This window comes from Schistocerca gregaria, chromosome 7 (genome assembly GCF_023897955.1).
Source record: "Schistocerca gregaria isolate iqSchGreg1 chromosome 7, iqSchGreg1.2, whole genome shotgun sequence".
NCBI classification, from domain to species: Eukaryota; Metazoa; Arthropoda; class Insecta; order Orthoptera; family Acrididae; genus Schistocerca; species Schistocerca gregaria.
The window spans coordinates 422,343,298-422,366,825 of NC_064926.1; the positions used below are offsets into that span (position 1 = coordinate 422,343,298).

Sequence of the window (23,528 nt, forward strand, 5' to 3'; positions counted from 1 at the left end):
TTTTTCTTGGGTGGAGAACTGTACTTTCTGTCATTATTTTAAAATTTGTAATCTATCAAAGAACTAAAGTAAATATAAAAAATAAATCTTGACACTTGGGCCTTTTTTTAGTATGATTACTCTTTAAGTTACCTGAAATACACGTGTGCCAGTAACACTTAAAATAATAGCATAAATGGCTGGTGTACTAGGCTTGATATTCTTCTATGTGGCTGGTATCCAAAGTGTTACAGAAGAGTTCCTCAGAATCAAATACGTAATAGCTCAGCATGTGTCACAAATGCTTGTATCTGTTATCGTAAGCAATTTCCATCAGTCAGTCACCAGATGCAGGGATCTAAAGTCCCTTGCGCTATTGAGAAAACTGTCTGTCCAAAGGGACAACAGATACTGCAAGTGAGAACAATTATGATTTTGTAAACATTTCCCCTCTTCATAATTGAGTGTCAGTGACTGCTATCAGCACGTCATGTGTCAACATACAGGACTACTGTAAATGATTAATTCATTTCCAAAGCACTATATTTTCCAAAGTCTTGCATGTACAAATATGACTGTTGCATTAACAGCACCGTAAACTGACAAAGGTTGCATTGTTCACTCTACAAATGTTCTGAGAGTGCCGCTCTGGTCACATGTCAAAGCGGTAGTTAAATTATTCCATATTGTGTAACGGCATCCTGCCAATAGCCATCATAGCAGCAGTTATTCATTCTCCGGGCTATTCCAGTGTTATTGGCAGTGGGAGTGTGTAAGCACGATTCTTGACCCCTTAGCGTACAATGTCATGTGAGAGACGTAGTGTGCCGACCTGGCCAAACATCACCTAGACGTATCAGAGACGTGGTATGTTTACCGTGCCAAACAAGTGCATGTTGTGTGAGAAATGTAGTCAGTCAGCCGCGTCAAATGTAACCAAACCGTCTCTGACACGTTGCGGAGCTGATCGAGTACATGCGGCATACACGAACTGTTCTTCGCCGCATTCGGACCTGCCAACATTACAAAAATACTTTTACAATGTTCTCGATGAGTAGCAAACGTGTTCCTGAGGAAAGGGAGATGTGGTGGCATAGCCAACACGATTTTGCTGGATATTTTGACAGCGGACGTGACAGTGGTAGCAACATTTTACCTCCTGTACGAAAACGGTGTAAGCGTCTGGTGATGGAAGATGATAGTGACAAAGAAGAGCAAACCTACCAGTAACAATCAGAATTGTGGATGTAGCAAAAGGAAGACAATGAACCAACAATCTGGATGTATACAGAAATTCCCGGAATAAAGAAAGCAGCTTTACAGCACGTGAGTACAAGCATAAGAGAATTAGACGTTTTCTTTGTGATATTTAACAGTACACTTTGGGAAAACATCGTAACTGAGAAGAATAGATATGCAAAAGACATACTCAACAATGAACAGAAAAGACAAAAAGTAGACCAAAAGTGATTTCCTACTGGCTGTAATGAAATAAAAATATACACTGTGTTATGTATAATCATGGCTGAAGTAAAGAAACCGTCGACTCAGATGTGTTGGTCTAGGAGGGCCGTTATAGATAAGCTGTACAAACTAAGGCCAGTCATAGATATGTTCAATCAAAAATTTAAGGAACTGTACACAATGCAAGATAATACTGCCATTGATGAATGGTTAATGAAATTTAAAGGGCGCTTATCCTACAAACAATTTAACCCATCAAAAAGAGCGAGGTTCGGTATTAAAATTTATAAATTGACTCACACAAGTTCAGGATACTGCTATGATTTTAAGATATACACGGGTAGTGACAAACAAGATGTTAGTGGTAGTGCCTCTGAAAGTGTAGTTGTAGAACTATCACAGTCGGTATTACACAAAGGGCATACTCTATATTTAGATAACTGGTTTTCTTCACCAAAACTTTCCAAAACTCTCCTCACCAATAAAACTAATGTGATCGGAACAGTGTGCTCAAATAGAAAAAATATGCCCACAGACTTCCTGAAGGCAAAATTAAAGAAGGAAGAATATACAGTGAGGAGCTGTAATGGAATATTGGCACTAAAATGGAAAGATGAACGAGACCTTTACATGCTATCCACAAAACATTCAACAGCAGAAATGATTGCCACAGACACACCTCTCCGCAATGCTTCGTGGAAACTGAAATGTGTCGTCGAATACAATAGAGGCATGAGTGGAATTTATCGCCAAGATCAGATGCTCGCATGCTTCCCTGTGATAGGAAAAGTAGGAAAGGATACCAGAAGATATTCTTTTACCTATCTGATGTTGCTTTATTTAACACATACACTTTGTATTAGAAAATACACTGAGGCAAACGACAGAGCTACGCAGAATGTAGGATTCACATTGCAGAATAGAATCATTATTGAAAACTACACCTTTACCAGAATATAATCGGAAGGGACGATCAGCATCCGGCGATATACCACAAAGACTGCACGCGCAACATTGGGCACATTTTCCCAAACATATTGATTCATACCATCAAATGTAAATCCCGTGTAGGGTGCAGAAATCATAAACGACGCAACGAAACAACATGGGAATGCAAAAAGTGCAGGGTTGCATTACATGTGCAAGATTGTTTCGAACGATATCATACTATCAAAGACTATTAAATTCAAGTACATGTCACTGTGAAGACGTAGCGTTTGAAAATATAATTGCCAACGTACTAATGTAACAGGTCACAGAATGCTTTGAACAAAATATTATACAGTCTTAGATCATTGCATTCTTGTGATTATTATTATTATTAAGATGTATTTCATCAATGTATGTTTGCTTATAAAGGGAAATAAAAAGTTTGTGAATATATCATTGCGTCTGAGACAATTAATGTTTCATTTCCTATGGGCACCTAATCATCATCATTTATGATACTGTAGAAATGTCACATTACTGGTACCTCACACACAAATCCCGAGGGCATCTGCACGACTTTGGACGCCAGTAGGCGTAGTGCACTGGAGCCTTAGTGTGTGTAAGTGCCGGGAATTTTAAGGTGCATCAGTACCTTGCACCCACTTAAATGGCTCACGCTAACTGAACTTAAATCTGTTGCGTCTGGTGACCTGGGAGGCCAAGAAAACAGAGCCACATCACCACTACCACTACGCCCAATCCAGGGATGTGAAAGTTTGTCATTTAGGTAGCAACAGATATCACTTCTCCAATGACAGGGTGCCGATCTTGTTGGAAGATGAAATTCTCAAAATCGGCAGTCAGTTGGGGAAACAATCTGAAGCGCAACATATCAAGATAAGAGCTACCCATTAGCCTTTGAACAGAAGAAAAACAAGCCATACAACTTTGTCTGTATACCACACAGAAAACATTAACCACTGGCGAATGTCCTTCACGTGCCACAATTTCATTACGATTTTCAGTGCCCCCATACTTTTTGCCATAATTACTTACGAATGCACGCTGTACTTTTGTAACAGATATTCATCTTGCATATTCCATCATCCCATAAACTCTTCTCTTGCTTTGTTAATATTACAAAAAGGATAGGGCGATACTCACTGTACAGAGGAGATAGTCAGTTACAGGCAGGCACAACAAAACGATGGTTTACCATGCAATCTTTCGAATGGCAAAGTGGACATGGAGAGCACAGGGTAGGGCAATTTTTTCTTTTAAGGGGGGGGGGGGGGGAGAGAGAGAGAGAGAGAGAGAGAGAGAGAGAGAGAGAGAGAGAGAGAGAGAGAGAGAGAGAGAGAGAGGAAACGACTGTGGGTGTGTTGGGTGGAACAGAAAGCTGTGTAGTGCAGGAGTGGGAGCAGGGAAGAGGGTAGGTGGGGGAAGAAGGGGACTAACGAAGGTCGAGACCAGGGGTGTCACAGGAACGCAGGGATACTGCAGAGAGAGTTCCCACCTGTGCAATTCAGGATAGCTGGTGCTGGTAAGAAGAATCCTGATGGCATGGGCTGTGGAACAGTCACTGAAGGGAAGAATGTTGTGCTGGGAAGCATGCTCAGTGACTGGGTGGTCCACCTGTCTCTAGTCACAGTTTCACGGTGGCCATTCTGGCTTTGTTGTCTTTCTTAATAACAACTGGAGGGCACAATGCAAATTCTGAGTTCACGGATCTATTTGTGTCGATCTTATTTGTACATGTAATACTCTGGAAAAATACAGAATCCTGAAACTGAATGAATTGTTTATAGTAGCCCTGTAGAAGCTCTCTCTGCATCATTTGTAAATTAAAGGTATTCCTAGAAATTTGTAAGAGGTACAGGCACATCACAACACATTATTACTTCATAAAGTGAGGGATCCTACACCACATTTATCCTACACATATATGCTACTCATATAATTAAATGAACATCAAAGAATCTTTTACACCCAAAAGATAATTTTTAATATATTCATTGCTATACAGTGTGTACCATAACGTTACAGGGTCTGTTTAATACATTTAATACTATTTCTTCGTCCAGATTTCTTCCAACAAGCAATATAGCTCTTGTATAATAAAAATATTAGCTCTCCTATCTCATATCCTTCCTCCCATAGCTACATGGTTGAAACTATCACAAGCTCTGTACCACATTCTTTGCCCTCCATTTCAGTGTTTGTAAGATAATATGCGTTCAATGAATTCCTGAAGAGAGCCACTATGAATATGAGATTTAATACATAAAAGAGGATAGGATGGTTGTCATTGGGGACCAGGGGAGGGCTCCTTGCATAAATTCTACGTATAAAAAAACAGTGTTCATCTCATCAACCAAAATGTCTACATCAGATTATGTATGTAATTATGTAAACAAGCAAATTACATTTATGAAAGAAACCTATCAACCCATTTTGGCACCACAAAGGAAGTTCCCTGAGTGTATACTGCTGTCTCAAATCACATTCAAAATGTATGATTACTCCCTAATTTTTTATGAATTTGATCTATATATGTTGCAGAATATGTGTGTATGAGATTACTGCACAGCAACACTTCCGCTCCAAACTAAATATGGTGAAAATTGTCATTTAGTACAATTTTAAAAGATTGTGAGGTATTTGGATGTGTGATGAGTACAACAGGGAATACCTCCCATCCCTCCAACAGAACATTTACTTAATTCATGTGGCACCTGAGACCAACTTGATGAGTGCTATTAAATTGATAACAATAACTCATGTGTGACTGATGCAAGATACTGACATAATAATGACTCCAAATAGTATGTGCACACACTCTTCTTTACATATATCCAACAGGACATACATTATTGCAAGTTCATTGTGAAAATTGTGTTTTGTGTATTCCATTCTGTTAGCCATAATGCGCCTACACACATACTGAATATGTCTAAACGTTTTTCCAGGTTGAGAGAAGAAAAAACAAAAACAAAGCATATTCTCAAATAAGTTCCATATATTTACAATTATATAATAATAATAATGATAATAAATTTGTAAAACAATTGAGTCCTTCAAGGATGAAATATAATGTTTCTTCTCACAACTATTCTTACACTACACTTCAGTTGATTTTTATTATAAAGGTACTGCTGGTTGTGTTACAGAAGGTCACTTTTAGGCTTCTTTTTGTCTGCTTTGTTTTCTATTTCCTTAAATAAACTTTGGTTTCTTTCTTAATATATATACTTTTATTAAATTTTAAAATTAACTATGTCGTTTTCAGGAGGCTCAGTTACAAGGTGACCAATGCTGGTGTTCTATTTGACCTCTAAATTACTTTATATAAAATAAACGCTGCACAAAAAATATACTCACAAAAATATTCTCTAATGAAGCTTATCTATCAGCACACAATCATTCAAGCAGTCTATAGCAGTTATTCCATGTTAAAAATGTATTGCTGACAAATTTATCTGCACACCCTGAATACAGCAATATCAGTCATTAGGCAACAGAGGATGCAAACAATGCCAACTTATTTAACAAAGCCAGGCCTAGTTTTACCAGCTGATAAGTGGAACAATTATATTTCTCCTTCACTGACTCGTCATACATATCTCAGACAGCACTTCTGTAGAGGTTTACACAAACAGGCGCATTCAAGTGCACAGATTCTGAAATTACTGAACAGATCAGAAATGAATCTCCAAAAATTTTATGACTGAAATTATTACATTCAATATACAAAATATAATAATATCTGCTATATACAGTTATCAGGATTTTACTTTGTATGTTACATCAATATGCCAACAAAATGAGTATTGACTTGAACAAAATTCAATCTCGGCACTGCACAATAAAAAATATATGGCAGTATTTAATACATTTCATATTCCACTGACCCTGCATTGTCCATTAATTACTTTTCCAATAAGTATTATCAAAATAATTTTCAGTTCATCAATACAGTTTTAAATATGACAATGATATAAGCAGCAGTGTTGTGGTAAGGAAAGATGTAAATAAATAAATATACTTTACACTGTACACAATTAACATAACAAAGAATATTTAAATATTATCACAACAATACCTCTGTATTAAACAAAATTGTTGATTTAATTAAAACAAGGTGATTTCTGACAACTGTGCACACCAATGGACAGCAGAAACATATTCAGTTCATATTTTCCAAAACTGCTGGTTTTAAAAAATCCCATAAACTTAGTTTCAATAAAATTTGTTACTTTACTCACTTATTTCACTATACTTAAAATTTCATCGCTATAAGTCTGTACGTAAAATCGTTTTCAACCAAACAGCAGAAACAAGTAGTAAATTCCTAGCACGAGACATCAATTGGGCATAATTAATGTTGCCTGGACTGAGATAATTGAGACAAGTTATGCACTGTAGTTCAAATGAAAATGGGTGATCTTCCCTTGATGGATAAGTTGCCTGCAGCAGAAGGAAAGATTTAACATTCTTTGAATGTAAGGGCTTCAACACATAACTTCACTGTATACCATACATTTTTACTTCCAAAATCGGCCATTTCAGAATATAGCATTTATTGAAAACCGATAATTTTATATTTTGAAGAAACTTGTTTTAATAAGGGGGAAGATAATACAGGTAATGAAAATATTTTGCAATGAACCACAGCCCTAAATTATTAGGGTGGGCTGACATCTTCCAACTCAACAAGAAACCAGACCTATATTCCAGCATTCAAATATCAGGACATTATATGAAAACACAATTACAGAGATCATAATCAAGTACTCAAATTTAGACAATTAAAAAGCCAAAAGAGAAGCCATTAATTACATGTGTAACAAACATCAGTGCAAGTTCAATATGACAAAGGTACTTCTTCATCTGAGACAAAGCCTTTCAGTAAGCAACTTGGTTGAAAACAGCGTTGCTGTAACTAAGCCTCCATAAAATCCTATTCTCATATGTTTTGGATTTCTTTTCTTGCTGACACATTATCTCAGATAATTTCAAGAACTACCTCAGACACTGCAGATCATGGCAAAATCAAAAGGCATCCAACACAGTTAAAATGCAAGAGAAATATGCTGCCATGAGAAAGGAGGGAGGGGGAGCATTCAACCATAACTACAACGCTGTTACAGCAACAAATTAGGTAACAAGTTTATTCACAAACCTTTCATATATGTTAAGTTTATGTATATAATATATCTCATATCCATAAAGAAATATGTGGACTTAATATTCTGATTGCACTATACTGCTACTAATGTAAGACAACAATATAAATTTGTTTCTATTACATCTTTACTCACAAAAAAATACTACACATCAGATATTAATTTATATCCGAAAATACATGGGACATAACTGAAGGTATCTTATTATTTTACATGTGGATATTTTATGACATTTCTTTGTTTGAAAACTGTACAAAATTTGCAATTATAAATATTTTAATATTAAACAGTTCACATGCACTTCACACTTGTCATGGATGCCTTTCATTTCTTAACATAAATGGTACGTCCAACAAGAACAGAAAAATTGAAAGGTAATGACAGAGAGAAATGGACGCACAGGAAAAAAATGTGCGCATTTATCCAGTCACAAATCAAGAAGAAAGTATTGTATGAGTAATAACTACAAGGAGATAAGGGAAATGAAGACCAGCAGAAGAAATATGTACATATGTATAAACAAGAATGTTCAATCAGTGAAGAAAGAAATATTCTCTCTATAGCTTCTTTTGGTGAAACACCCAAAAGTCCAACACACGGCCTCTCATGACAACCATTTGTCAATTAACACACTCTTTATTTTACACAATTTTAAATAATTTCTAGTAACAATATTAGTACCTCAACTCTATAATATGTACAAAAATATACAACACTGCTTTTTTATGAAGCCTTCCTCATATGAGAACTCCATGTCTGCATATCTTCTATGCAGAGCAACTGGAACAGCAATGGACCACATCTACCAAGAAATGGCACCCAAACAGTTACAAAAAAACTGTATGTGTGTACGTTGTGGGAGGATTAGAAGTCCACTCTCACGAAAGGCTGTCATGTCGGTTGTGCAGATGAGATCTCTTTGAGCCTCTGGATGCCAATCCTCACATATCGAACCAGGTCATTCAAAGAACTGTGCAATGTTAACGGTCCGCAGTACCGATCCAGCTCAATGAAGAATTCTGAAACAAAATTTTAAAAAAAATTTTAAAAAATTAAAAAAAAATACTTTCAACTAAAAATCAGACAAGAAATACAGTTCATGGTGCAGTTTTCCTTCTTTAAATATTAAGTATCAAACAAACAGCTTTTAAGCAACTATTATGCAATAATCTGTTTCTCGCAATTACTCTTCTTGTCACTCAGAACTTAAGGAAATTTTATGGAAATGTATGCTGCCATAATCAAAACTTAACTCTGTTAACAGGAACAAATGAGCACATAACATCACAAAACACCGCAGAGCCATCAAGATAAGGGTTGACATGTAAGAGAAGTGTGATGGTCTGCTATCATGTGACACATCTACAGTGACACAGGGCAGAATTGTGGTGAAATTTAATGTTAATGTGACACCTTTACCTAATCTTACACCGCCATGCACTTCTGAGCTCTACCTTTTTTATCGCAAGTGCCAACACTTTACTGTTGTAAGCATCTCTGAGACTGGGGGCAACACCACAGAGTGCCACACTTCTGCACCATGACAGAGAAAGGTAGCCAAATTTCAGTCTTCTGAGTAACAATGGGGGGGAATGGGTTTAAAAAAAATTACCACTTCATTATTCTGTGCGCTGTATTTATTGCAAAGTAGTTGTCAATATATCCAGCTTTTTAAAGAGATCTTCTGAGGGTGTTCTAGAATAGCACCATATATAGTACTTTTAACATATACATCACTGCAGCATATACACTAAGCTTCAATTTGTAATTTTTCATTATAGGTGCTTATTGAGTGGGAAAAAGTTTTATGAGTATGTGCATTAATCCAACATTTACCACCACAGATTCCAAAATTTCCTCAACAACCTGTGTCATTGCAAGACTGATTATTGTCAACCAATCACAACGCTTTTGTCTGGTTCCACAATTTTCTCTCATCCTCCTCCACAGCTATACCATACAAATGTTAATATTAATATTGTCTTAAGCAAGTAGGTGAAACAGTTATGGTTATACAATGAAATAAAGCCCAACGGGAAAGATTAAACAGAAATAAAATACATAATTTGCAACTGAAGACTGTGTCAGCAATGATTACGACATACGCATGAAATAAAGCCCAACGGGAAAGATTAAACAGAAATAAAATACATAATTTGCAACTGAAGACTGTGTCAGCAATGATTACGACATACGCAAGAATAATGTGTCAACTCTGCAAATGAGTGACACCAAGCACCTGCCTGCTCTCTGAATCTCTTACATTGAATCTAATTACCGCGTACTTTAAAATTCTGCTTATCTAGCAAAGGATATAATGTAATACACAGTGGCACATTAATAAAACAGCAGTTGATATTACTGTTTTCATTCCTTACCCCTGTGCTTGCCCTTATAAACAAGGCCATCAGCCTGCTCCCACAGATCAAAGCAGGATGTCAGATACGTGAAGAACTGATTCTGGCGCTGCATGGCACTGTGCACCGACAGAGGAACTGCAACACAAGGAGGGGGAGCAGAATGCTGCTGTGGAATCACAGGCTGTGTGGGTCCTACTCCTCGAGCATCACTGCTGTAACCGGACGACCCCAGTGAACCCACGGAGCTGACTGAACCCACAGAGCCAGCTGGTGATGGTGTTGGTGACAAGGGAGACGGAGTTCCCTGACCACCTACAACTTGCTCCTGTTGAAGAGTTGGTGCCTGCAACATCATAACAGCAGTAATTATAAATATGTCAAATACACATGTTACAACACAATGATGGGCTGTTGGAAAAAGGCAACAAAAGATATAGACAGTACAACACTTTGTTGCAGTCTTCTAAAATTATTTCATCTTAAGTGTTATGTAGATTGCTATTTGTACAAAACTAAGCCAATAGGCAGATGCCTGATTAAGATAAAGATAACCTGCCTCATTTTTACACATCATAGTTGCCAAGTTTAGTGAAAAAAAATGAACTACTTTTCAGAAAGAGGAATATTCGTTCTGTGTGCAGTACAAGAGATGTCTTAAACTTTCCAACATGCTGTATTGCTTTGCCTGCAAAAATTATTCTCTCTCACGTGACTGGTACTAGTTACGAAATTTCTCCCAATTTGTGGCACAGTAAAATTCCTATTGAGGAAAAAGGAATCTCAAATTGGAAAATGTTAATGAAAGGAAATATGCTAATATAGAAAACGAAACATGTTTTTATAGATACCCCAGCTTTTGAGGGTTTGCCAAAATGCTTGAAGACAGTCCTGCACATTAAATATTTAGCTGAGGGAGAAATTTTGAGCATTTTTACCTATTACAATATATGGTTGTAATTTTCTTACAAAATGGAAGCTTTCAATGTTTCACAAAATGATCCATTCAAAGGCACGGTCTCAAAAAAGACTACAACTATAATGCGCTTTACTCAGGTTCTTCGAGTTCATGCCTGTACAGGACATACGCTTAAATGTGAAGAGAAAAAAAAATACATTACCATGCCTAAAACAGTGTAGGAAAACTATTGGCATTCAAAATACATTCCAGTCATCTCGACATGAATAAATACAACAGGTATTGTTTGGTTTTCAAGGGAATCTTATGCTACTCTTCCTGCAAAATAATGGCAAGTTCAGGTAACTATGATGGAGACGGATAGTGATCACACACACTTCTCTCCAAAGTAAACAATAAATACTCAACAATACTGAGATCTGGTGGCCGTTGTGGGCAGAGTTGCATCAACTAATCCTCTTGCTCACAAAGTAAATCCTGGATTATGCAAGTTGCGGTAACACTCATCCTGTTGCTTTGAACGCAGCATCACCACAGAGGAACAAACATTGTACCATGGGATGGCCCTCATCATCCAAAACAGTCTCTCAATCCTTGGCAGTAATGCAACCTTGCTGAGTAACGATGGGGCCAATAGAATACCATGATAGATCTGCCGTGCGTGTGTGTGTGTGTGTGTGTGTGTGTGTGTGTGTGAGAGAGAGAGAGAGAGAGAGAGAGAGAGAGAGAGAGAGCGAGAGAGAGAGAGAGAGAGAGAGAGAGAGAGAGAGAGAGAGAGAGAGAGAGAGAGAGAGAGAGAGAGATATTGGGAGGAGGGTAGTGGGGGTAAGTTAAATGCAATGCAGTGATACTTCTTTACATTACTCCATTACAATCAAACTAGAAGTTACTGATTACTCTTACATGTTCATTTAAGGAGTTTCTGTGAAGACACTTCATCTATAGACTAGAAGAAGCTGTTTGGCAAAAAGTTGCTTGATTCACTCTTTACTGCTACTGCATTACCTTCATGACATTTAATATGTTCTGATAGGCTGCTGAATATAAGTGTTACCACGTACCTTTACTCCTTTCCATACCCATTTTAACTCCTTGAAGTCTATGTAGACTTTTTGCCAGTAGTGTAATATTCATGCTTTTCATCAATTTTGTGAAAAGAGAAGCATTGGCAGTGCCAGAAGACGTTAATGAATATACTCTGCACAAAAGAACTGATCACTTTTTTGAAACCATGACGTTTCCTCCTATTGAAACAAAGTTCCTCCTATTGAAACAAAGAAGGGTGACGTTTGACTTAAAGGTGACTACGGCCTTCCTCTGTAATGCTACAATAGCATGGCGCACTGAGACATCGCTCTCAGGTTCAGTGATGCACGACCACTGGTAATCAGCACATAATCACTAGGAACTGTTCAAAACTGTTTGACAAAACTTGAAAGTGATTCGAAGAAGCAGAGTGTGTGTACGTTTTATCAGCCTTCCTGGTTCCTGCTACCCTGTGATGAGATCACAGGATGGTATGAAGTTGGCGTGTGCATGAGTAGGACAGCAAAGGTCCCCCAGCAACACCCAAGGTGCCACCTACAACCCTTTATTGAGCATTTTAAGAATGTACAGAGACAACACTTGTCTGATTCCCAGTCACCTGCAGTCAAGCAACCCTTTTCATACCTACAGCTCAGTGGTGCTGCTCTAGCACCTGCTTGTGGGCACACAGAATCTGAGGGGGTATTGAATGGGTTGCCTCTCCTTCAGGTGCCTATAAATCTGTCAAGGTTTCTCTCTGTTCTGGTGCCTTTTAAAAGTGTTCAACAAATGTGCGTTGGTGTTTCTGAGATGGCCAGTCTTACAGGAACCCTTCGCAGTTTTATACATGCATGTGGTTATGACATACCAAACCATTATCTCTCCACAGGAGGGTGCAAAACAGGAAAGGAGAACACCATTTGCTGCTTCAGATCATGTTCAAATTTTGTTGAATGATTTGGAACGGTCCCTAGTGGTTTCACCTGTATATCACAGCAAAAATTGCAGTGCACTGCAACCCCAAGGCATCAGATCAAGTTTGATAGGGTTGCAGCACCACCATGTCCATAGACAAGGGTTTAATAAAGGGTGGAAGGGGGGAGGGAGTGGGAGGGGTCAGCAGTGTCAAAGGCTTTTTGGAATATGATACTATAAAGAGTCATTTTGGAAAGTGAAATGAGTGCAAATTAATTCCCCAAATGCCACCTCCTGAGGCCTTTTCGTGTTAATTCTGAGCAGTGATGTGTCCGAAATTTTTACCTCAATCACATATATGTCAGCCCCGCAATTTCAACATTGGGTGTCACAGTTTTGCCTTCCATTGCAGAGGCATCAAGATAAGGGTTGACATGTGGGTAAGAGAATTGTGAAGACCTTCCTACCATATGACACATCTACAGTGACACTGGGCAGAATTGTGATGAAATTTGATGTTAATGTAACACCATTAACTAATTTTACACCTCCATGCACTTCTGAGCTCTAGGTTTTTTATTGCAAGTGCCAACACTTTCCTGTTCTAAGCAACTCTGAGACCGGGAGCAACGCCACAGAGTGCCGTACCATGACAAAGAAAGGTAGCAAAATTTCAGTTTTTTGTGTAACAATGGGGGGAAATAAGTTTTAAAAAAATGACCACTTCATTATTCTGTGTACTGTACTGTAAAGTAGTTGTCGATATACCCAGTTTTATAAGAGATCTTTTGAGGGTGTTCTAGAATAGCACCATATATAATAATTTTAGCATACTTCTGTATTCTAAAAATACTATCCCATAACTCTGATGTCCCCAAAGAATAATGCCATGATTCATGAATGGTTATGCAGTCAATAAGCAGGTTCCTTCATATTTAAACCACCTCCTGCATCATAATTATAAAACATGTAATGCTAACAGTGTTCACAGCTATCAACAAGTTGAGCAATGACCATGACAAATTCTGGAAAAAGTCAGCATTTGAATGTTGGGTAATTTAGTGGTATTCATGACCATCACTGAAACATTCACTGCTCTACAGACTTGAAACTTGTGAAGATTGGGGTTTTGAAGAATCAGGAAAAGTGACACTTCTTACAAGAGTACTGAAAACTACACATTAAAAAGCAAGGCATTAAAAGAAAAAGTTGAGCAGAACGAATATGAAAGGAAGGGAGCGAAAGGCAGCTAGACGGAGAATTAAAGCAGCGTCTGTATGTAATCGTATAATACAAGTCTTAAAAGTACACAAACTATAATTTAAGAGAGAGCTCACTAACATAAATAATTTCTCAAGAAATCAAAGAATGCCTTACCCTCTGCTGGTACTCGGCAATCACTTTCTGAAACTCCTTCACTTCGTACTTCTTTATTTGGAAGAGTTTGAAATATAGCAGGGACTGGCACCTCAAACTGAATTCAACAGAAACATGATTTTCAGTATGGAAAACAAAATCACTAAGCAGACCAAATTAAGTACAAAAGTTAACAATTTGATTGCACTACCTTAATATAGCAAGTTTGCTGTGGATGCTGCCTTGGGGTGTACAGCTTTGAGTTCCACGGAACTTTGATGAAATGTATCTGAAATAAATAACAAAATAATATTTAACACTTTCTCTATCATGAAAAACAATACTGAGTGTTACTATTTACAAATAAATGTAGTGGAGTGCGATCAAATTATTCACAAATATGGAAGTCTTTACTTACTTGATAAGGCTGAGTGTATCCTTGTACATAGTGAAAGCAGCTTTCTCAGTACAGCTATCATGCTCCATGGCATTACCAGTCAGCAGGAAAAACAACACAGCTTCAAGGTACTGCATTCCTTGTGCAGTATGGTCAGTTTCACGGTCTGCTCCATGCTTCAGTCGTTTAGCCTCAGTCAGGAACCGGTTCTGGTCACTTAATTTGAAAAGCAAAATATACTTCAGTCATACAAAACCAACAAAAATATACTTTTACACTTTAAGAAGAGAAATAATTATCTATCTAAACAGTGTGATAACTTGTGTTACAATACAATATTAACATAACATTAAAGCAAGCTAAACTTACCGGCCCTCATCACCCGAGCCTTCGTCGTCACGCTCGAAGTACGAGTAGTACACCCTTTGGGCAGGTGTGGCAGGGGGAGGCCACCCGAGGTGAGAGTCTGAGCTAGGACCTGGAGAATGCCTCCCCAGGATTCCTGCTACTTCCCTCTCATGGTTCGTCGGCTGGATGTCTGACAATGCCATGTCGACCTACAACAGAAAAATTATGAATTAATTTCTCCAGGAAATTAGCAATGTTTTCTGGTATTTATCTGCTGCCCCATTCTTATGAAGCAAGAACAAAACACTAATTTCATGTATGATACATTATATTCCTCTCCTGCAAATTACACAGTTAATTCAAGTCACAAAGAGAGATGAGAGAAGGGAATTACAGTGCACAGTGGCAATCTCTACTATAGATTTAGTAATAAACTTTTGCAGTTACCTTCTTGCACATCTGCCAATATTTAATAATAATTTGTTTCAGGAAACACTGCAGAGGACCAAAGTTGAGAATCTGAGATAATATATTATCTGGTTCTTGAACCTTATGCGCATACAAAGTTTACTCTGAAAGTAGACCTAATTAGGCTACCTTGTAAGTAATAGAATAGTTAAAGCAAATTCACTGGAAAAATATTAAAACTATACCTTTATGTTACTTCCCTACATAATCACTAATCTGATTTAAGCATTTATGGCACCTTTTGAAGAGCTCAAGTTTTGCCACTTGAAATTGCACATTACTGCAATATCTTTAAGCACTTCTCAGAGTAGAGAAATTGGGGTTTTTCACCTGCATGAAGAGGTAGAAATCACTTGGAACCAAATCAGAGCAGCATGGAAATGTCCAGGAACTTCCCATTTGAACTGAGATAACAATACATTTCTTTTCCAGTCAAAATAAGCAGTATCAATTGTCTCTGACTAATTCGTTAATGGTTTAATAAAACACCTAAGAAACAAAGTATTATTTATCTTCTGTCATTTTAAAAACAAAGGTGTTCAAAGAAAATTCTTTTTGATTCTGATGTTTAATTAGACACTAATGTTGGTAGGCAAGGGGGGAGGGGGTTGTGTACTAGCTAAGATCTCATTGTACTCAGAGGTAATGATTTCAGAGAGGTTGGGAACCACTGCACAGAAGTATTGTTACAAATACAAGAAGTAAGAATTTTCAGAAATTTACCTGACTAGAGGGCCGGTGTGGCTCATCTTCACTGTCGCTGTCAGAGGGGAGACGGCACACGTTCGTCGTTCCTGTCACACCACTCGATGTGGAAGCTATGGGCTGTGCTGGAGAAGGCTGATGCTGTTCGGGTGCTTGCTCCAGCTGGGGAATGGAAGAAGGGGGAGGAGCTTCTGGCACATTCTGAGACGAAGCAGAGCTGCTCGCACTGACCCGTCGCTCGCGCCGATGATGACCATGTGTACGACTGTGCCGATGGGACTTCCCACCACTACCACGCTCACGGTCTTTGTCTCGTTGCTTCGACTTTGATCGGTGATGTCCTTTCACCTCAGTCTCCTGTTTCTCTCTGTAACAAGAGTTCATCTTTGCAAACAGGAAACAAATATACAACAATTTTAGTTTTTCCTGAATAATCAGGAATCAACACAGATTAAAAATGCATTTAGCATGTGCATTATGCAGAAATAAGAATATTCCTTAAAAGCGTCAGTCAGCTGGAAAATAAGTGTCATTAGAAGACTATGAGGTTACCAATACAAAGAATCAGTGTCTGATCCCTGGTTGGTCCTAGGATTTCTCAATTCTTTGAAGTTACTCACCTATGGAAATACATTGTGTGTATGAGAAAATGTCAAATTGTAGGACATTCCATACTAAATGGGTCAGACAGACAATCCTCAGGTTAGCAACAACTCAACACATCTAAATGGGTAATTCCAATAGGGCACTATAGTGGAAAACCATTAGCAGTCCTGGTAGGTGAAAATGCAACATAATAAACTGAAATTACTGCACCAAGATTACTTTTTGTGTATACTAAACAAAAGATTATGCAGCTAAAATCAGCGAAGTTTATTTCAACTTGACTGTGAGGTTCTGCACACTTCATTACACATCTCAGGTTATCCCTGCATGAATAATTAATAGCGAGCCTCTGGGTGTTCAGCTGATTTGTTATTTCTATTTTCAGCACAAAATTTTGATGATCAACCCAGTCATCATCTCCAGATGCTGCAAGTTTCGCTGTTATGTGTACAGGCTGCCTGCACTCCAACCACTCGAGTACACATAATAGCAAAACACGCAATCCTTTAAGACAATGGCAGGGCCTATTTCTCATTTTATTTTGCTTATTATTTTGCTTATTTTTTTCTGCAAAGTATTAAGCTGAACTTACAATTTTGTGTGCAAACAACTACATTTCTCACACTTGATGAAACAGCAATCATGCAATGAATCTCAAACCCATGCAACTGTTACTAACGCCAATCTTACAAGTATGTTCATCGAACGAGCAAAAGCTGCACACTGACAAAGTAAACGACAATTCACGGCTCAGTTGTTTGACGCTTTCCTAATCAGCTGTTTTCAATATGATGCCCATATACCATAAGGGTGCACACGTCCTGCAACCCGTACAGTTAAGAGCGTAACTACGTACTGAAGGACGGTTATCATGTCACTGAAGCTGTTTTGTCTCTGAATCTGGAAGCAGCTACTTTTTCTGTTGCCAGTGGGCTGACCTTATCACATATCTCAATTCCGAGAGTTGTGAAGACAGAGTCCTTCATAATTCATTTGAAAGTGTATAGGAAGGTATGGTCACTAGCATGCTAACTAAGTCCAAAATCTTAGATTTTTATCCAGAGATTCGGAACTTGAGTGAGTAGTTTATTCTGTTGTCTTGAAAAGTACACACTAAAATAGACTCCTTTTTCTTTAATGTGCTTTCTTTCCCCTTTTAAACAGAGGAACAACAATGTTCCTATCAGATTTAAACGTAATGAAGAATTACATCAGTTCACACCAAAGAAATGACTAAAAAGACGGCAATATTTGAAGTATTGATGATTCTGGTAATCCATATGGTCATGTTCTCCCTTGACAAATGATACAAAATTAGTCTTACTGGACATAAGAAGAATAAGGTCAGATATTTTTACTTACCCTACACTTACAGCACCTCGGCCATTTGAGTGCTTGTGGCTGCTATCCCTACTTTGGCTTCGATGCTTCTTGGGCTTTTTCTGTGGTTTTTCTGATACTTCAACATCACGGCTACTCACTGAACTTGTGGTAGCACTTGTGGCACCTTTATTAGCGTCCACACTTTCACACTTTGGCATCACTATCTCCCCTTCTTCAGGGGACTCACAGCTCGGCGAACGAGTCCGTTTTTTACTACACGGTGGCTCGGAATTATTAGACACTGGGTCACCAAAGAGACGGGCACGAATCTGCTGTTTTGACTCTTCTTCTGCATCACAATGTTGCTCCTTAACAGGTGAAGATGCTGGGCTGTTCTGAGGCTCAGCCTTGACACCTGGTTTCGGCGGTATGTAAGTGAGCCGCGAGAGGCTGATGCTGCACAGTAGCCGTGGCACTCCCTGTGCTTCCACTGGCTCACTCTTTATCGGAGCAGCAGAAGCAGTTGCAGGAGACTTGCTTGCCTCCGGTGAGGTTTTGTTGCGCTTGCCTGAACCACTGTCCCTTGCTATTTTCTTGCGGGTTTTCTCTGGAGGAGCGTCCCTATCGGCAACATTCACCGGAGGATCCTCGTGTTTTAACCTACGCTTGCTATCTTGGGAAGATTGAGTTAGCATAGGAGACTTACGTTCTTCAGATGGAGTAGGCACTACCTGTGCTGGTGGAGGTGGAGGAAGAGGGGGCGGAGGTGGTGGACACGGCGACGGTGGCGCTGGACTCGGCATACGAGCTGTCGTCTCTGCCTCCTCATTGGCAGCACGTTCAGATGATGAAACACATTCTACTACAATGACTCCACCTTTACCTTTGCCACCTTTTCCTTTACCACCCCCTTTCCCTTTACCACCATAGCCACCTTCCTGGTCCCTAGTTTTTGTCGAGAACAATTTTCGCAGAGTGTCATTTTTCTTCTTGTCTTGTACTGCTTTGTCCTCAGAGTCCAACTCAGGTGGACTCTCGTCAGCAGCCGGTCGTGGAGGTGACCTGTCAATGTCGCTGCCAGATGTCCGCCGTCGACCTGACACTCCAGCCCTTCCTGCACGAATTTTGGCACCGGAGGAGGAAGCAGTTGACAATGCGGACACGGAAGGAAGTGCTGCAGCAGCTGGTGTAGGTGCACTGAGGGGATGCGGCGCTGCAGTCGGGCGACAGTTGTCTTCGGCCTCTGAATCGGTTGTAGTGGGGCACTCCTCCGGGGTGATAATCTTGAGGCGTGAGGCGGCACCTCGACTGGGGCGCACACCTTCTTCTCTACGAGCCCGCCTCTGTGAAGGTTTTGCACGTTCCTTGCGAGTTGCGGTATCTTTAGTCCGATCACGCTGTTTCACCTTTCCCGCTGCTGGCACTGACGCAATAGCTGCAGCAGTTTTTCTTTTAGAAGGTACAGGCACATCACTGTCAGAATCACTAGACGAGACATCACGCGCTACAGGTCTACTCGGAACAGGAACTGAGGGTTCCAAGGTATTGGGGGCTGCTGGCGAAGAACGTGCTAAAGGTGGTATTGCCGCAACTGCACCACTCGGTCCACGTGGGGTTTCATCATCAGACGACGACGATGATGTGGAAGATGAGGACTGGATACGGGGTGGTTTCTTGTGCAGAGTAGAAGGCAAAGTGGCAGGCAGGATGGGAGCTGGGGTTGTGTTAGTAGCTGGAGGAGGTGCAGGTGCCTCATCAGACGAGGTGCTGCTGCACGTGCTGTTGCTACTGACCGACTGTCGTATTCGTGCGACATGGGGTCGTGGCCTGGGTGGTGGTGGTTGTGGTGCCGTGTCTGAATCACTATTGTCACCAGGCGGGGTAGCACTGACAATTTGTTTGCGCAATGTACGAGGTCTGTGGCGGCGTTCTGCAGCACCTGTTGGGCGCCGTACCACCGGAGCCACGACTGGCGGCTGTGGCGGTGGAGCAGGTTCTTCGTCTGATGACATGCTCGATACAGGCTGTACAGGATGTACAACTACCTCACGTGTCATCTTGGTCATACAATCACCCTCTTCGTCCTCTTCTTCCTCATCCTCTTGCCGACGCTGCTGCTGCTGCTGCTGCTCCTCTTCTTCCTCTTCTTCGTCTTCGTCATCGTCGTCGTCATTATCCTCTTCATTGTCATCGTCATCAGAGTCAGGTACATGAGGGGCAGCCCTCGGTACAGCAGGAGCAGATGGTAGTTCCAACCTCGAACTTGGACTGCAGCGACTCATGCACTCCTTCAAAAAAAGAAAATAGAACCTATATTAAGTATTTGAAGGATTTTAAGTACAGTTATTTGTAACGGCAGATTGTAATACAGAAACTTAATCTGGAAACATCTATGGAGTCCACTGTCTCCACAGGAGACAAAAGCAAACCAGCTCCTACCTGCAGCGATCTATCTTGCTGAGCATGAAGGAAATTTGCCAGACCCCAGCTGCGGTTGTTATTGGTCTCCTCATTAGGTGCCACAGCTGTGACAGCATCAGAGAGAGCAGCAGCAGTAGCTGCTGGGGCTGAAGCACTGGAGGGTGGCCGGCCCGGGCTTTGCTCCGGTTGTGACACCAGCACATCATCTGTGAACAGAGCAAGGTTTGTAATTATGGGAACAAATTTAACCATTAAAACAACCTTTATCTCCTTCAGCACAACAAAATATAAATTTAGTAGAGAGAACTAGCAATGTCTCCACAACGATTGAGTAAATATTTCAGTTTCATGAACTGAATTAAATTTTTTGCTATTTCTGCACACAGTCTATCAACATCACACAGTGCAGAAAATTAACAGTATGCAGAAATGCGTCAACCATGATTTGGATTCCCACTTTTAGGAATCTTCTTAGCAGCATAACGTGTGTTAAACTTTATCTTATTAATACTGAAATAAACTATGCAGCAGAAAGTTCTGCATCTGGAACGCTGCTGAACACAATTTTTGGAGGTGGCTTATCTGCTACATTGCACGGTAGTGTTTGCAATTGAATTATCCCTGATATTGCACACGGTTCCTTGTCTTTGCAGGCCTGGAATATGCAATCACTGGCTCTTTATATTTGTAAATATGTAACTAAACTACAACACTCATTTCTCCTTTTTACTTCTGTTAAGACTGTTAAGATATTATAGTGGATTATATTTAGTCACGGTCTGCTTTTAAATTGCAATGGTTATCAGCATAGTGAGAATGTTATACTAATTCCCTGTATAGTAATGACATTGAAGTATTTCATTTTAAATTGCAAAAAAGTATTCTCCATTAAATTTAAGTGCTGTTGAGTAATCTCTGTCATTAATCCCTAGTTGAAATTAGCAATGCTTATATTCAAACAGGCATACATTTCCAATCCTACCATTTCCAAAAACTGAAATAAATTGATTGAGGCAGATAATTTGTCAAATTTACAGTATAATCCAGTTCACACGAACAATATTACCTCAAAATCTGAAGAACAGTATGTGGAAGAGAAAAAGAACTTGTACCACAGATTAAGAGAAATCTTACTGTGATGCACTATCTTACTGCGCAATTAAAACTTCATTGTAATCACCATTTTCTGCAAATCTCAATCACTTTCTTCAAAAACACTACACTAATGATCTTTATCCCATCATTACAAAACTGCTTATGTCAATGAATCCAATGTAGTGATGTTACTATTTAACAATAGATGTAATCTTACCCAAAGCAGACGGCTGCTCATCATCATCGTCGTCGTCATCTTCACCACTACTAGAACTGCTCGAGCTTGCAGATGAATGTGTATCAGGGTCACTAGACGATGGAGAGACAACACCATGGCCACCACTGGTTGCGATGGTGGGTGGAGGCAGAGGTGGTGGTGGTGAAGTCAGTGGCAGCACAGGAGCAGTGCTCATCTCTGTCTCAACATCCACTACTGGCGACATAGGTGGCACTGGTGCAGGTACAGGTGTCGCCTGGGGTGGTTGCAAATGCAGCAGTGGTGTCGTTTGTGGGCTCAGCATTGACAGAGGCACACCACACCTGTCACAACACAGTATGATACATTTTAATACGTGATACCCCTAAATTCTAGTCATCAGTTATACTAGGAGTCAAAAAGAAATACAAATAATATGCTACCTTTACTTCATATAACATTAATGATTTTATTTCTGGAGACCAAAAGAAAACGTACAATGGGGACATGCAGAGTTAGTGTGTGCAAAACAAAAATACCTATGTAAGTAAAACTGCACGTTTGATAATTATGTCAAATCACAAAGTATTTTTAAAAAATCAAATACCAAGAACATGTTTAACATTGATCACACAAGTACCACAGTGATCATACGGAGTGCATCGTGTCCCCAAGTAATAATTTGGAGAAAAACACATGTTTAAGCTGAAAACTTTAATTCGCATATAGTCGGTGTGAAAATAGTGTATTGAGCAACTAAAGACAATTATTATTATTATTATTATTATTATTATTATTATTATTATTATTATTATTATTATTATTATTATTATTATTACTTGTTTCCTTTCTCAGACGTCATGTCTGGTTAAAAATGGAAAGTGACGCGGACCTTGATCAAGCGTGACTTCCTTTTAACTGTACGGTATATGTTATATTGCATTTGGGAACTTTCGGGTAATTGAACATGTATCAATACTTACAGATTTCTATAGTTGTATATATACACGTTTGGATGTCGCTGTATTGTGTTGAAGTACTGGTGGATATTGTGTGGTATGACTCCTGTAGTTGATAATGTAATTGGTATGATGTCAACTTTATCCTGATGCCACATGTCCTTGACTTCTTCAGCCAGTTGGATGTATTTTTCAATTTTTTCTCCTGTTATCTTCTGTATATTTGTTGTATTATTATTATTATTATTATTATTATTATTATTATTATTATTATTATTTCATGTTCAGTTTAAGATGTTACAACATGTTTCAACAACTTTTTTCCCATAATCAGGTGTTTATGTTTACTGACGATTATTACTTTGAAACACGTTTTAATCTAAATTTTAATATAGAATATTTATTTGCCGACTGTTCTGCTACCAAAGTGGCTATTGGGGTATCTGGGGGAAGGGATGAAGGATGCTCGAAATTTGTGTCCTGTGGTTTCTTTTCCTGGTGTGGAGCTGTGCCTAATCTGACACAGCCTTTGTGGGATGCAGATGGTTTTGCGTCAGTTATATGCAATAATCCTGTGATACACTTTTAATGTGTCAAGTGTCCACATAAAATTTTAGAGTTTCAAAGCTTCATTTGTATCACTGGTACATTGGCAAAGCTGTTAACCGACATTACACTTTCGCACCACTTAGTCTGAAACTGACTTGGACATATATCTCTGCACAAAAATTTCCTACATAACTGTAAACATTACACATTTCAATAAGGTGGCCTTGCAGTGTGCAGATGCATATGACTATCATTTCTTTACAGTGGCATCCTCAATACTGACTGACTGGTAGTCATTCATTTCACACTGAAGTGTCTTAAGTCTGTTG

At 39.2% G+C, this 23,528-nt stretch overlaps 1 protein-coding gene across 7 annotated transcripts in view; it reads right to left on the reverse strand.

Annotated features, from left to right (window-relative positions):
- Window positions 1-5,374: 5,374 nt before the first annotated feature.
- Window positions 5,375-23,528, reverse strand: part of LOC126282160 (AF4/FMR2 family member lilli-like) — an 896,885-nt gene continuing 878,731 nt past the window's right edge. For all 7 annotated transcript variants that reach the window (XM_049981677.1, XM_049981681.1, XM_049981679.1 and 4 more), the window contains 10 exons: window positions 21,713-22,035; window positions 20,419-20,606; window positions 18,019-20,267; window positions 16,069-16,417; window positions 14,899-15,086; window positions 14,551-14,745; window positions 14,344-14,421; window positions 14,154-14,250; window positions 9,938-10,262; window positions 5,375-8,578 (listed from right to left, as the gene is read on the reverse strand). In XM_049981677.1, coding sequence (XP_049837634.1) covers window positions 8,451-8,578; window positions 9,938-10,262; window positions 14,154-14,250; window positions 14,344-14,421; window positions 14,551-14,745; window positions 14,899-15,086; window positions 16,069-16,417; window positions 18,019-20,267; window positions 20,419-20,606; window positions 21,713-22,035 — 4,120 coding nt within the window. In that variant the 3' untranslated portion in view covers window positions 5,375-8,450. The remainder of the gene's footprint in view (window positions 8,579-9,937; window positions 10,263-14,153; window positions 14,251-14,343; window positions 14,422-14,550; window positions 14,746-14,898; window positions 15,087-16,068; window positions 16,418-18,018; window positions 20,268-20,418; window positions 20,607-21,712; window positions 22,036-23,528) is intronic.